General features: G+C 34.9%; 6 protein-coding genes across 6 annotated transcripts; 2 read left to right on the top strand and 4 right to left on the bottom strand.

The window, feature by feature from the left end:
* The first annotated feature begins 195 nt into the window (after positions 1-195).
* BX664DRAFT_336249 (uncharacterized protein) lies at positions 196-6453 on the top strand. Its single transcript, XM_051546051.1, has 5 exons — positions 196-1234; positions 1313-1643; positions 1716-1909; positions 2057-2245; positions 2351-6453. Exons 1-5 carry the CDS (start codon positions 314-316, stop codon positions 6050-6052), a joined length of 5337 nt encoding a protein of 1778 aa, XP_051399250.1. The 5' UTR covers positions 196-313; the 3' UTR covers positions 6053-6453.
* BX664DRAFT_336248 (uncharacterized protein) lies at positions 6060-6453 on the top strand (the record flags this gene model as incomplete). The annotated part of the gene is made up of 1 exon (XM_051546050.1): positions 6060-6453. A coding segment is annotated over one exon (234 nt), but the record flags the coding sequence as incomplete, so codon positions are not given.
* A 350-nt stretch (positions 6454-6803) lies between these two features.
* Positions 6804-8073, bottom strand: BX664DRAFT_160860 (RmlC-like cupin domain-containing protein). The gene is made up of 4 exons (XM_051539938.1): positions 7954-8073; positions 7318-7861; positions 7101-7255; positions 6804-7036 (listed from the first exon to the last, which is right to left on the bottom strand). The coding sequence occupies exons 2-4, from the start codon at positions 7578-7580 to the stop codon at positions 6861-6863; spliced, it is 594 nt and encodes a 197-aa protein (XP_051399248.1). The 5' UTR covers positions 7581-7861; positions 7954-8073; the 3' UTR covers positions 6804-6860.
* Positions 7705-8911, bottom strand: BX664DRAFT_315772 (uncharacterized protein; the record flags this gene model as incomplete). Its single annotated transcript, XM_051542691.1, has 7 exons — positions 7705-7861; positions 7954-8072; positions 8136-8251; positions 8307-8418; positions 8474-8560; positions 8624-8781; positions 8851-8911. 7 exons carry the CDS (start codon positions 8909-8911, stop codon positions 7705-7707), a joined length of 810 nt encoding a protein of 269 aa, XP_051399247.1.
* Positions 8912-9080: 169 nt separating this feature from the next.
* BX664DRAFT_386982 (uncharacterized protein) lies at positions 9081-11251 on the bottom strand. The gene is made up of 4 exons (XM_051549355.1): positions 11144-11251; positions 11077-11101; positions 10514-10933; positions 9081-10132 (listed from the first exon to the last, which is right to left on the bottom strand). The coding sequence occupies exons 1-4, from the start codon at positions 11192-11194 to the stop codon at positions 9117-9119; spliced, it is 1512 nt and encodes a 503-aa protein (XP_051399246.1). The 5' UTR covers positions 11195-11251; the 3' UTR covers positions 9081-9116.
* A 673-nt stretch (positions 11252-11924) lies between these two features.
* BX664DRAFT_265586 (kinase-like domain-containing protein) lies at positions 11925-15185 on the bottom strand (the record flags this gene model as incomplete). The annotated part of the gene is made up of 11 exons (XM_051540863.1): positions 11925-12025; positions 12090-12339; positions 12387-12776; positions 13534-13558; positions 13615-13823; positions 13918-13919; positions 14053-14275; positions 14354-14387; positions 14455-14565; positions 14640-14967; positions 15059-15185. 11 exons carry the CDS (start codon positions 15183-15185, stop codon positions 11925-11927), a joined length of 1800 nt encoding a protein of 599 aa, XP_051399245.1.
* Positions 15186-15531: the final 346 nt, after the last annotated feature.

Here is a 15531-nt window from a genome sequence, read left to right as displayed (position 1 = left end):
GAAAAGAAAAAGAAAAAGAAAAAAAGAAAAAAAAAGGATCTACTAGGACTTCTTTTTTTTCTCATTGTCTAGAGGGAAACAGGGCAAAATGAACATTTCATATGCCGAAGCAAGATGATTGGTTATTACCACTGAAGTCCAGGGAAAAAAAAAAAAACTGTGGACTGTAATTGAAAAGGCACCTGGACTTTTTTTTTTTTTTTTACTTTCTTTCTTTTCTTTGAGCCTTTTCCTTTTTATTCTATCTTCTCCAGTTTCTTTTATATTACTAAAAAAAAAGCTCCTCCTTTTATCTTGAAATATCTCTACCGTCATGCCTTTGCGGGTTGTAGGAAGGATAAATACACAACTTTCCTATTACTTTTACAATTATGGAAAGGCTTGTGCTTCAAGAATGGTATTTCTTTTGGTGACATCTTTTTGTATGATTTGTTTCTTTTCTTTACCTACCATCCTTCTTTTATTACAAACTGCATACAACAACGCCATACCTATTCCATTATCACTTGATACCTTTGATGGTCAATTTTGGCTATTCTCACCACATATACAACAACAACAACCTGATCTTACACTCACCGAAACAACTGTTCCCGAAGTTATTCTCAAACAAGTTCGTCTTACTAATTTGATACAACAAGTCGACAAAGAATTACTTCTCTATGCCCATCGTTTACAACAAGTTTTAACAACAACATGTATTCAATGGAACCAACAACCGCTCTCCCTCGAATCGATATGTCACCATACAAAACAACAACCTTGCCTTGTACATTCACCACTTTTATATTGGTCTTCTCCTGAAGAATTGGAAAACGACAGTAATTGGTTAGAAACAGTGAATCAGCAAATACAAAGACAAAAAGCATTATCATCTTCCTTCTTTGGATCGCAAAACAATAATAATCATAACACATCCAAGATTACATTTACGCCATTATCTTCTAGAACTTCTACTTCTGGTCTATCTATGCAACCCTTTTCATTATTTGGCAACGTGACACTCGACCTGCATGGTAATATTATTTCTGCTGATTCGATTCTCCTCACTTTTGCTTTACAATTGGATCAAACATCAGCAAAAGATTATACCAATTCAGCTTGGAATGCTCTATGGAACGAAGTAGTCTCCCAACTTGATACCATTACAACTTTTGACAATGATGAATCAACCTCAAGACCAACAGCATGGTTTCAACAAGCTAACATTCGTCTCCAGACATGGTACTACAAGGTAATAAATTATAATAATATACAACATACATCCCCTTAACTTATCTTTTTTCCTATTATTTTTTTTTTTTTTATGCAGTCTAAATTACTACCACTGAAATTCTCATCAGAGGTCCAATTGACCATAGTTGCTTATGTTGTCCTTTTTTATTTGGTATCTACTATGTTTGCTAAATCATCTCAAGTCAAATCCCATTATTTGTTTGGACTGGCTGCCTTATTTTTATCAGCAACAAGTTGTACCACCACTTTGGGAATATTACATCATTTTGGAGTGGAATTGACATCTGTACCTTGGTACTTATGCTTTATTATATGTGGTGTCGCCTCGTTGGAGAATATCTTTTTGATCACTACTGCTGTCCTTGATGCTGGTTGTGATATGCAAGTCAAAGAGAAAATTGCTAGAGGTATTACCAAAAAAAGAATGGTATATGTGTTTTCCCTCAATGTTTGAGGTACTGATCCATTTGTGTTACTAGGATTACAAAGTATAGGTGTACCGATGACTGCCATGTTATTTGCTGAAATCTTGATTCTATCTCTTGGTTGTGCAATGGACTCGGTGTTGGTACAAGAATTTTGTCTATTTGGGAAGGTCGCTCTGTTGGTGGATTATATTTTAGAATTCACATTCTTCATTGCTGTCCTATCTATTGATGTCAAACGTGTTGAGGTAATGAATGACTCATGGAAAATTAGAATTTCTATCCAAAAAAAGAAATTAATCAAAAGAAAGGAAAAAAGGGAGAGGAGAACAGACGGTGATACAGACGTTTTGGTACATTCTTATACTTAAAAACAATCTTCTTTAATTCTATAGTTAACGGACTTGGACGATCGCCAAATATCAAAACGTCTTCATGAACTATCCAACTGTGATATTGATGCCCAACAAAATCCGGATTTTTGCCCTATACATGATTCTATACCTGACAATCAATTCGAACAACCAAAGACTTGCGCCGACTGTAAAGAATTCAAGACTCATCGCACTGTCAATGCTGTTTTGGTAAATAACAAGAAATCAATTGGAACACGAGTTTTTTTTTTTATATCTGACTTCTTTTTTTTTTTTTTTTAAAAAAAAAAATAATAATCTATTTTTGAACTATAGTTATGTGTTGTTATCTTAGGACTCAGCTTATTCCGACAGCCATCAATACCACCTTCTTCAAGTTTGTCATTCATATCACTACCTGCTTTATTCAACCAACGACCATCTGACAATGATATTGTTACTACCGCCAATCAATTCTGGAATGTGATCAATCCTACTCATGATACTTGGAAAATCTCTGTATTACCACCCCATCTTGTAGTTTACAATCGTCCAACTTTTGATACATCTAGTCACTCGAATATCAACTTTGCTCAAGTTATCCTCAATCAAATAGAAGCACAATACAATGCCAAAGAAGATGTTTACTTTGATAATGCTCATTTGATTAGATCATCACGCCAATCTCGTCAACCTCCTTCTCTATTTCGAAGTATGATCTATCGTACTGCTTCAAAGCTGTTATCATGGATGCTTTCTGTCAATATCCCTTTTCTTCTTTTGTGTTTGATGTCGGTGGTGGTGACAATGTGGTTGATGCCTGGATTACGACGTAGATGGGTGGTACCAATCATCAAACGTATTGCCAGCAAAATCTTGATCAAGCTCATGTCTATTATTCAAAATGTATTTACTGGCCCTTCCACTTCTCTGTCCGCCGAGTACGATGCCAATGGTGTACATTTAGGTGCTATATCCGCTCAACGACAATTCAACGAACAACATAAAAGTAACATCACAAGTGTAGATATCAAGACTCTCTCGGGAAAACATGCTGCTGATTTACGACTTTTAGGCACCAATGGAAAACATGGAACCGTTATTTCCTGTGATCAAGATGGACGTATTATTCTATGGGATGCTGTTCGTTCTATTTGGATAGCTCGTTTGGATCGTTTGGAACCAACTCTGACCAATGGTGGTGCACTTTTAGGTGATCTTAATCCCGACTATTACTCTCAACCTAGAAGGATCAAGAAATGGCAACGTGCTTTTGGTGCTTATCAACAAGAACAACTTCAAAGACATCATCATCGCTCCTCTTCTATGAATGTGATACCTGGTTGTGTAAAAATTGATCAAGGGAACCGTTGGGTCATTGCTGCTTATGATGACGGCTCGATTCGTGTGTGGAACGTTACTACTGGTACTTTGGCATGTCAATTAGATATTCCAGCCGATTTGTTACAATTTGCCACCATGGATGAACATACAAATGTAGCTATTTACGAAACAAATCATCATCATCAGCAAAGCTCGATATTTTCATCACCTGCAATTCAAAATATCCGACGAAGACGTATTAACAATCTTCCTTCCTCGACTCTTGAATCACCTCGTGCAACGCTCCCATCAACATGGTCACCTAGTAGTAGTCATGACACATCGTCATCCTCATCATCCTCTTCATCCTCTTCATTTCGCAACAGCAATTCAAATGACAAGAGATTTGGTTTTGAACGACATGTGGATCGTATCTTGGCAGTACAATTTGTTGGTGTTGTAGCTGAATATTGTCATCCTCTAGTAGCTGAATTAGCTGCTCAACAACAATCAATGGCTGGACAATCTATGGATCCAAACACATCTCAAAATTATTTGGTATCTGTACACAAGAGTGGTATGATTCGTGAATGGGATCTTCTTTCTGGTGAATGTATTCAATCTTTCGCATCTGGTCATCTCAAGGAAATCAGCTGCTTACATACTGTGGAATGCAAGGCTCCTCATCGGAAACTAGGTGTTACATGGGTTTTTACTGCGTCCAAGGATGGTACTGTCAAATGTTGGGAACGAAAAATATTGAAAGATGCTTCTTCTTCTTGCTCAGTTGGTGGAACAGATAACAATACATCACCATCGTCTACTTCTTCGTCTTCCTCTTCTACCGCATCACCATCATCATCATCATCAACAACAGCAACAACAAGTTGGATATGTCTTTATTCCATTGATGCTCATGAAGGACAATCTATCACAGCAATCAATACGTCATTACCAGTTGGTGGAATGGGTGTTCTTGTAACTGGTAGTAATCAAGGCTCCGTCAAGGTTTGGAATTTCGAAACTGGTGAACTTGTATGTATTCTTTCAAAAGGTAATCCTTCCACAACAACAAAAGTCAACAATACCAGATATCAATCAAGATCATCCCGCCAACAACAAATATCTGATCATTTCGCCGGCATTACTCAGATTGTGGTGACTCGATACTGCGATGTGGATACTGGACCTGGACTCTGCCGTGGGTGTGATACATGTTTTGGTAATGGATTCTTTATTGCATCAAGTGCTTCCAATGAAACAGTACATGTATGGCGATTAGAACGATCTGGTGGTGGACATGAACACAATTGTAGCTTATGTTCCAAGGATTATCATCGACAACAATATCGTCGTACAAAAAAACCAATCACAACAGGGGAAGATGATCAAAGTAACAAATTAAGTGGTGGTGGTCGCCGTCGACAACAACAGCGAAGAATGTCTCATTCCAGTACATCATCGACAACATCTTCAACTACAGCGACAGTTTCAACAAATACAACTTCAATGGCGCCCACTACAACAAGACGAATTCGTAGACATCGACCTAATGTACGGATGGCAAGCACATCATCTGTTATGGATGATATGGTGAATGGATTATTGGATATTGAACAATTAGCTGGAAATGATGACATTGATCTGACTTCTGTGTTTCTTGGCAAGATTCATCATGTAGCTGGCTGCAATTTGGTATTTTGTGACAATATGGTACTAGCAGGCGTACGAAGGAAATCGACACAACAAAAAAGAAAATACAACACAGTCAATGAATGGCAAGCGTGGTTTGTATCATTACAGTACTATGAACCTCCTTCAGATATGACAGACACACCAGATTTAGTGGTTGAAGATGACAACAATGAACTTTTTAGTATTCCTATCGAAGCGTTTGATCTGGAACCAACAGAACAAGTATCATCATCATCTACAACGAAGTCTTCTATAAATGACGCATCATCATTACCATCAAAAGAAACTTTAGTCAACATGGAACGAACAACAATATGGAAAATGCCTTTCAAGAAAATTATTGGAGCCTTTAGAACATCACCTCTCAAAAAAGATCATGGATCTGACTATGATGATAATGAAGATAATGACGATGAAGATTCCTATAGTGAAGACAGCAATGATGATTTAACAATGGATGACGATATTGAAGCTAAAGAAATGCTTCCATTCTCAACGATCGAACATGTTGTGTCAATGGATGGTCTTGGACTTGCATGTGATTATGGCAATTTTATCAAGGTGGTGTGTCTGGATAGAAGCAAACTAGCTGCTCAACGTCGGCAACAACAATCCATGATGGCGGGTCACCCAATGATGATGAATGACAAGTATTCTATGGGATGGCCAAGTACTTGTGATACAGGTGATCATACATCATCTATGCTCTCTCCTCTCATCAAAAACAATAACGATGGGCTCGGTGATGGTGAAATATGTCAATGCAAGACAGATGGCTCGAAATGCTGTGGTGGAAAACATGGTGGGAATGGAAAATGTTGTGGGGGCAAATCAAGAAAGGGTATTCCATCCTCGACCTCTTGTGCTGTTACTGCTGGCCTCAGTGGTAGTACTGTATATGAAGCCTGTTCAACATCTCCCTATCGTCCTCTGACTGAATGTATCGCAAAAGCAACTTGTTCTCGTGCTGGTGAATGTCATCTTGTATCCTCCTCTACTGCAAAATCCCTTAGGCGCTAGTTGATCTTTTTTTTTTTTTAAAAAAAAAAAACCCCATTTATTACTGCATCCTTACCACATTTTTTTTTTATATACATATTCTTTTTATTCATTTTTTTTTTTTTCAATGCATACACCTTTCCCTTCCAATATATTGTATACATTTGACTTCTCCCTTATTACCGTCATTCTTCTTCTTCTTTTTGTCATGATCATTACAAAAAGGATTATTCCCTCTATCATCCTATTTGGAATCAAATAAAAATAATCTCCATCTACAGTGCGTTTCTATATGTTGTGTGTATGAATATATCGAGAATATAAAATGAAAGAAGAAAATAATTCATAACAATAGAGAGAACCTGATTTTTCGTTTTCTTCTCCTTTTTTTATATTCGTTTGAAGACCAAAAAAAACATGGCGTGATATTTTTTTTTTTGTTTTGTACATACATACATAAATAATAATAATAAAAAAAAGGCATGATCTTTATCGAATGTACAAAACTATATAAATATTATCAAGTGAAAAAAAATAGAATGATTTTTTTTAAATATAACTCAATGCATGAGACAATCCCATACAGTTCATTGTAAGGTATCATCTAATAATAAATCATATCTACTATTGAAAGAAAAGTATCATGATGTTCAGACTAAACATGTCGGACCAATAGAACCAAAATGATGCATAAAAAAGGGGGTGAGTTTAGCAAATCATCACCATCCTTACCAAAATAAAGTCAGCTTAGAATGTAAAATAAAATAAAATAAAAAAATAGCAAGAGATCATCACTCATCATTAAATTCACACAATACAGTTTATTGTATTAGAAACTAGTTGGCTTGCCGTGGATGGAATGAAAAGTACAGATACCGCTTTGAACAGCTTGGCCTGTACGTTCTTGAAAGGTAGTACATGTCTGATACGGAGGTGTGTACAAATGTAAAGAAACAGCACCTCGATTTGGATTGGGATTAGTGATACGATGTAATCCAATGTTATCTCCATTCAAAAAAAAAAAAAAAAATCAGTTTGGATATTTTGATTTTTTTTTTTTTTTTTTTACCATGAACATAGGTTGTTTGATTTGGTAAAAGAAGAGTTTGCTGTAACAAAGTCAATGGCTGTCCATCCTTCTCTGGCCAATCATATAAGGATTCTTGCAAATGACCTTCCAAGATCTTCATAATGCAATGAGATCCGGAATGATTATGGATAGGACTAACATCATAGAAAGGATCAAAAAAAAATTCATTCATCCTCTTTTTTTTTTTTTTTATTACCTGTATTGACCTTCGGTCCATGCCAGGATCATGATATTGAATTTACCATTTCCATCATCGACTAGGTTTCTAGTATAGGGTTGGGTAGGATCAAACAAGGCATATGGCTTCCAATCATCCGCATGATACTTGTCAAAAAGTGTCAAGATCAATGATGGATCCATTGGATTGTTTTGAAGGACTCGATGAATTTCTTGAATTAGATGACGAAGTGAATATACATCGGATTCTTGATGATCTAAAGATTCAAAATGAGGAGGCATGATTTTGAAATTAAAAAAAAAAAAAAAGAGGAAAAGAAAGATATTCTACGTAAATAATATATATAGATGATTGGTTCAGTGATGATTTTGTTTATTTGTAAAAAACTGAAAAGGTATAAAAAAACTAATTTCCATCAGTGGAATTAACAGGTAAAGCAGAAGCAGTACTTTGTTTCATGATATCAAAGACACAAGAACAAGCACGTAAAATTTGATGTTGTTGATCTTTGGTTGAATTGCATAAAATATGATTTTGAATATCCTTGGCAATACCAGCCATCCTACACATAAAAGAAAAGGTCATTCTTCATACACTTTTTTTTTCCTAATTGAGACGTTTCCGTTCTTTTTTTTTTATTATTATCTTATTTACCATTCAAGTTCATCCTGATTCATTGTTGATTCGGGTGTATTTTTGATTTCATCAAATCTTTGTTCTATTCTTGTTCTGTATTCTACAAAATTCGGTTGATGTTGAATATTCAGGCATTGCTAACAAAAGATAATAAATAATCATGTTAAAATTCTACTATATATACATTGATAGAGGCTTACGTAAAGATAGGCCATTAAATGAGCAAGTGGTAATCGCTTAGGATGTTGTAAGGAAGTTAAAATACTATCACAAGTTGCTAAGGCTTGACCAAGTAAGGCCATCCTATGATAATGTACTAGATATTACATAGAGTGAATGATCGTTTTAATATATTGTATTTGATCACTTACATTGAATATTGCTTGCATTTTCATCTTCTTGTGGACCAAGAATGACATCCAGTTGGGTGAATTGCATGGCTCTTGGGTATAATATCTTCATTTGTGATCTTGATATATATTCCTTGAATCAAAATGTTAGAAGTCATACGATGAATGATTCTTTTTTTTGGGCTTACTTGAATAGTAGCTTCGTCCTTCATATCATAATTAATCCAAGAAGATTGAATTTTGTTCACAATAGCATCAGCTTGATCACCTAGTTTCTTTTTTTTTTTTTTAATATGAAAAATATAAGTGTTGCTCATCAAAAAAAAAGTTTTACTTACCTTGGTTAAAGGATCATGTTCAAGTTCCCAAAATCTCATTCGATCCCATTTTGTCAATACTAGTTCTAATTGTCCAAACTGATAATGCATGTAGACATCCAATCGTGTTTGTTTTGACCAAAGGATAGGTACAAGAGGCTCCTGTTTGTGTTGCCGGACTAGTAAAGTAATATCAATCCATCTATTCTTTTTTTTCTTTTGTTCTTTTTTTTTTTTTCTTACTTTACTTTTCCCTACACTAGTATTGCCTAATGATTTTAAAGGTGAACCTTGTAATAACTTGTTCATTTATTCTAATAGATGGCAATGAAAAAAAGGAAGAAATAAATAATAATCCACATGAATATCCAAGTAACTCAGCCAAGAGTTACACACAAAGTAAAAAAAAAAAAAATAAGATGATCAAAAGAAATTGATAAAAAGGGAATCTACAATGTTGGTTTTATTATGGAGGTAAAAAAAAAAAAAAAAAAAAGGAATATCTTATCTAAAATTATTCTATTATTGAAGTCAATATAGAATTATCATCCAAAAAATAATCATCCAGTACAAAATCATCTTGGAAATAGGTACCACCAAATTCGATTTTCACCTGCGGATCTGTAGGAAGACCATATTCTCCAAATAGTTTTCTTACATCTGCCACTGTTGTCGTAGGAGAGTGATCCATAATAATATGTGTGATCTTACCATTTGTCTGTCGAATATTTAACAACCTGGATTTTGTTGACTTGATTTGCTTGTCCTGAGAATCTTCCATGCTGTAAAAAGAAGTATTGCTGGTATGTTGACTAGAAGATGAATCTTGTGTTTCGTTTTGTTGGTTTTGTTTTTCATTTGGTTCCTCTTCATCCGATGAGAGAAGGTCAATAACACCAAGGAAGTTGTGCGTCTTCTTCTTTTCACTTGGGGCTGTTTCTTGTGCAGTTGTTTTCTCCAGTTTCACAGGTAAGAGATCCGTCACTGTCGTTGTTGTTGTTGTTGTCGGCGAAGTATGTAAAGGAGTCGATTCCCTTTTCACTGATGATCTTGGTGGTCTTGCAAATAAATCTACTCGACTACCATCACGCATACAATAATCACGAATAGTCATGTCGTCTTCGAGACTAGAGCCACAGAATGTCAATCGTTGGGATGAAGGTCGGATATTAGTGTGTTTGAAAATTTTATTCTTGAAATGTTCGACGGTATCGTTTGGATTGATAGCGATTTTGATGATAATATCTGAATGCATTCGTACATGAATAAGAATATTACTAATGACCTTTTGTTGTTCTACTGCCGCGATTGCTTCTGGTGTGATTTTCTTTGGTTCGATTTTTGATTTCTTCTGTGGTGGTTGTGGTTGTAGTGGTGTGGTCGAATAACTGTTCTTGAGTTGTTGTGCATGTTTATTATTCATTGGTTCTGGATTCTTTGGAGCTGATGAAATCGTCGTTGATCCAGGAACTGATCGCCTTTGTCGCTCTAAATAAAGTCGAAGTTGGTTCTCGAGATTGGTATCGATCTCTTTAGACTGTGAAGCAGTGACATCGGTACGGGTAGTGATTACGGTCGTAGTGGGATTGTTGGTGGCAAGTTGCTGATGATGTTTCTTCTGTTGCTGCTGCTGCTGCTGTTGTTGTTGTTGTTGTCGTTGCTGATGTTGTTGCTGTTGTTGTATCTGTTCCTGTTGTATCTGTTGCCGGTATTGTTGTTGCTGCTGTTGCTGTTGTTGTTGTTGTTGCTGTTGTTGTTGTTGTTGCTGTTGTTGTTGTTGTTGCTGTTGTTGTTGTTGTTGCTGTTGCTGTTGTTGCTGTTGTTGTTGTTGCTGTTGTTGTTGTTGCTGTTGTTGTTGTTGCTGTTGTTGCTGTTGTTGTTGTTGCTGTTGGAGTCCAGTCACAAACAGACCAGGAGCAGGTTCAACATAACCGAGATCAATCAAAGAATCGCACTTGATTCCATACGACTGTAAAGACCGTTGATCATCCTGGAGAAGTTCGCCCATGAAGAATAAGCGTTGGTGCTGGGTAAAAAGACGGGCTTCGATTTGTTGAAGACATTGTTTGATACTGGCAAGGGTGTTGTTAGGCATAACATTGATCACCATTGTTGATCCACCGTAAACGCGTATGTATAATTGGAATTGAGTAGGGCGAGGGATATCAAGCTGCAAAATTGTTTCGTTTGGCATATTGTAACTGGATATGGTTCGGTGACAATCTAAGGTCTGGCCATTGTATAAGAGACAGAAACGATCGGCTACCAGATGATTGATACGCTGAATAGTTTCATGTTCACTCACTTCAACTGGTATAATATCGTGTTGACCTGTGAGTATGTACAATTTCATGACACCTCAATAAAAAAAAAAAAAAAAAGAAAAGAAATAGTCCATAAAGGAACAAAAAAAAAAAAAAAAGAAGACTGCAGCAATATTCAGCAATTAGATTTTATCGATGTTTTTGAAATACCGCAGAACCAGATCATAGCAACATCCTTTTGATCCAAAGTAGGTCAATCAACTAGTACATCTATTACTTCAAGATATGTCCAAGAATGGAATGATCTTTTGATAATGACAGTAGCCATATGATAATGATATTGATGAAATATTCTACTAGGAATAAATGAATTCTTCCTCCTTTTTTTTTTTCTTTATGGTTTTGGATTACTGCTCAACATGATCCATAATATCATTGGATGTATATCATTCCTTTTTTTTTTTCTGTCACTGATACAGTATTAGATTTGCTTCAAAACCAGTACACTATCTTCCTATTGATGCTTTGGGTTTTACATCTATAATACAATACTCCTCATTAAAAGCTATCATAAAACCATCAAAGTAAAATGATCATCGTTCATTCAAAGAGTGTACTATATTTCTTCAGATTATATATCGAATCCATCTCCTCGAACGACATTGGATAGGAAGAAAAATCAAAATTTTATGACGAACCAGTGATTTTATGATCATATACTTTTGAAGTAATATAGGGATTATTAATGACTTGTATTTTATTAGTGGATTGTGAAAAGAAAATTATTCGTTTTAGTGTATATAGGAATTTTATATTCTTTGTATATAAGTATTATAATAAAACATAAGACCGAATTTGTATGAAGGGTATCAATGAAGACGGATAAACTAATTAATATGCAATAAATAGAGAGTAAGAGGTAAGTGAAAAAAAAGGGTATAATACTATTATGTATGTTTCCATAAAGTAAAATGAAATAAATAATAATAGGAAAAAGGGGGAGAATAAAAAGTAGAAGAATAAGTATAAGAATATATAAAATGAGTTTGGTAGATCAATCACCATCCATTTGCCGCCATCACGTTGTTTGCTTCATGCTCATACTGTGTCAATTTCGAGATAAGTTGTTGGGTAGCCTGATTCCATAGTGTGATATCTCCTATTGGAAAAAGGAAAAAAAAAATGAGTCATCATCTCATATATTTTAGTTGCAAGTATTTTACCTTGTAAGTAAATAAAGTTCACCTTGAAATGACGCCCATGTTGATGTACCATATGACAAAGAAACCATAACCTTGATAATGAAGTGTCATCAGCAGCAGAGGATTCAAGTTTTAATGTGCCGTTCCATACAATTTGTTGATTGGGGTAGATATGACCACGTAATTTTCCATGAAATTGTTCCTTAAGAACTTGATGAATCTTGCCAGCTACTTCACATTCATGTTTTCCATGGTAATCAAAACTAACCAACTAATAAACAAGATCATCAGTTTTTTTTTTTTTTTTTTTTTCCTTACCTTTGGCTGTTTCTTGAACCAGGGAGGAAGAACATAATCCAATGTTTTTGACCACCAATTTGAAAAGGCAAAAGTGGAAGAATCAGAAGCTGTAGTGATATTTGTTGGTGCATCAGTAGTGATAGTGGTTGTTGTGGTATGGTTGTTAGAAGGCCACCAGGATTGAAACACCGAGGAGAGAGAACGAGAAGAACGAGAATGATCAGTGGTTGCAAAAGACTGTTGGCGATTCAATTGTTCCATCAAATTATATGTTGTTGATAGTCTTTTTGCTGAATCCAAAGATGTAACTGATTGCTGCGTAATTTTACCTTTTACATGAAGGGAGGCTAAACAAACGTTACTAGCATTCAGAGATAAAGGAGGCGTGGAAGATCGGCGATGATGTTGCTGTTGTTGTTGGTTTGATGCACCGATATGCTGATGAGTACATATTTGAGCTGAAGTTAATTGTTGTTCTTGATAAAACCATCGTGGTCCAGTGGACGGCGTTGCTGCAAGAGAAGAATGTACGTTTTCTTGTTGCTGAGGACATTGAATGCATGGATCCCCATTTTCAGTTGCTAGTGCATGATCGCTATAAAAATAGAATATAGAAATAAAAGGAGTTAGAATATGTCATGCATAGGTACAATTTCATACAAAATCAATCCCCCCTCTTTCTTTTTTTTTTTTTTTGTATCGTTCTACCCACGTTGTCATGTGCATACCCCTTCGTACTTACCATCGATCCCATATCTGTTTCTTGTTGGATACAGAAGAGGAATCCAAATTCAAATCCATATCAAAAGTAGCATTCTTTGGAGTGGGAGGCATATCAATAGTACGAGTACAAGATACATTTGAAATGGAAGAATCATAAGGAGTGGCTAAGCTGCATCTTGATCCTACATCATCACTTCCGTGGCGACTATGCATAGCACTGTTTTTGTTTCCTAGTAATGCTGAACGAGCGGTACTATTCTCCAAAGGGTATGTATGACGACGAACCGATGATGTGGTAGAGGAAAGGTTTTCTATTATCATGACAATAAGAAAAAAAAAAGAGTCAATACCGAGAATAATAAACAAAAAAGCAGTATTACTTACCATCAATATGTTTTCCTTCTTCTTGTTCCAGTCTCTTTGTTCTTTGTTGTAACAAAACAAATGTAAGTTTCTGTAAATTGGGCCTAGAAAAAATAAAATCAATATATTTATTTTCTTTGATGGAGTTTGTTTTATGTACTTTTGAGATGATAATGCTTGGATGATTTCTTCTTGTTTCAAATCACGCCATAAGACCTTGAGGGTTTCCCAGATACGACCTTCTAAATCCAAAGAGTGATTGATAACCGGGGCATCCAATAAGCCATGTTTCAAAGGATCAGATGGAGGAATACCAGCATGTGGTGATGACATAGAAGCTAACCATGGATGACCCAGGATTTCATTCATCTATATATATAAAAAAAAAAAGAAAATAGTAAATAAAAATGAATTTTAATAACAACGTATGTTCAACCTGCACTACATCAATCAGAAACAACACATCTGCAGTGGGGTGTTTTTGTTTTTTTTTTCTTTCCCCTCTTTATAGATGCATATAAACGTATATAAATAAAGTCTAAAAATACCCAAACGTTTGCTTCATGACCCCTTTTTTTTTATTTATTTTGGGAAGTACTTGCCTTAATTCTTTTACTTGGATCCACCACTAACATTTTCTTGACAAGGTGTTTAGCATCATTAGATACAGAAGTAGGTAAAGGACGACTTTTTCCAGACTTGATTTTTCCCAAGAGGCGACCCATATGTTCATCATCAAAAGGCAGATGACCAGATAATAAGGCAAATAGAATGACACCCAAAGACCAAACATCAGCACAAGTGCCATCATAAGATTTTCCCTATTGATAAAATCAAGTTCAATTTGTCAATAGGAATAAACAAAAAAAAAAAAAAAAGAAGAGAAGATGTTTATCTACCTTGACAATTTCAGGACTAGCATAATGAGGAGATCTAAAAAAACAACGAAATAAAAGTCAAAAAGTTTGGAATCAAAAAGGATGTTTAAGTATAATTTTACCCGCAACTTGTTTTTAAGCTTGTATTCATAGTAGACATTCCAAAATCAGCAATCTTGATAAGTTTTCTTGTCTTGTCTAAAAGTATATTTTCAGGTTTCAAATCTCTATGACTATCAAAAAAAAAAAAAAAATTAAAAATAATAATGAAAAATATATATTATTATTATTATGTTCGGTTATTTACCAAATATGATGAGCGTGGCACCATGCAAGAGCCGAGACCATTTGATAAAAAAGAGATTTAGCATCATTTTCCTTGAGTTTTCCCTTTTCAGCCAAAACGTGGAAGAGTTCACCTCCTTGTAAATATTCCATAACAAAATAGACATATGAAGTATCTTGAAGTACTTGTTTAAGTTCGACTAAATGAGGATGATGTAATAATTGAAGGATGGCTAATTCACGTTGGACTGATTTGGCGGTAGTTGAAGAAGATGATAAATGACTACGTGCAATCATTTTTATAGCCACTTTTTCACCTGTATATTTGTTGATACCTAATTTAACACGTCCTAATAATAAAAAAAGGGAAAATAAAAATAAAAATTAAAAAATAAAAGAGAAATTCTATTGTTCCTTAAATAATAATATATATTATTATACCTGAAGCACCACGTCCAATGGTTTTTCCTAACCAATAATCACCAATTTCTTTTTTAAATGTTATAGGTTGTTGAGAACGTTTTAAATCAGATGATAATTGTTTTGTTCGACGTGTAATAAAAGTCATAAAAGTCATCCTTTTTTAAATAATAAATAATAGAGCACGAACACGAAAAAAAAAAGAAAGAAAGAGAGGAGGAAAAGAAAGAAAAAGATAAATGAAAAAAATAAAGAAACGGTCGGTTTTAAATTTTTAAAATAAGGAGTGTTAAAAGAAAAAAGGGACTTGGCCAATCAGATGAATCGTTTCCAAATATGGATATACCCAAAGACTTTTTCTCCTTGTTTGGATTTTATTATGCAAACTCTTTTTTTTTTTATATGTAAACCTTTTGTCAGTTGTATCACATGTTCTACAGAAGTATGTCATTGGAATATCATGGTTATATTTTTCCCCTCTTTCCTTTTCATAA

Source organism: Halteromyces radiatus, assembly GCF_025201355.1.
Source record: "Halteromyces radiatus strain CBS 162.75 chromosome Unknown BX664scaffold_5, whole genome shotgun sequence".
Classification (NCBI taxonomy): domain Eukaryota; kingdom Fungi; phylum Mucoromycota; class Mucoromycetes; order Mucorales; family Cunninghamellaceae; genus Halteromyces; species Halteromyces radiatus.
Note: the sequence above shows the minus strand (reverse complement) of the source record. Positions and strands in the feature narration are given on the sequence as shown.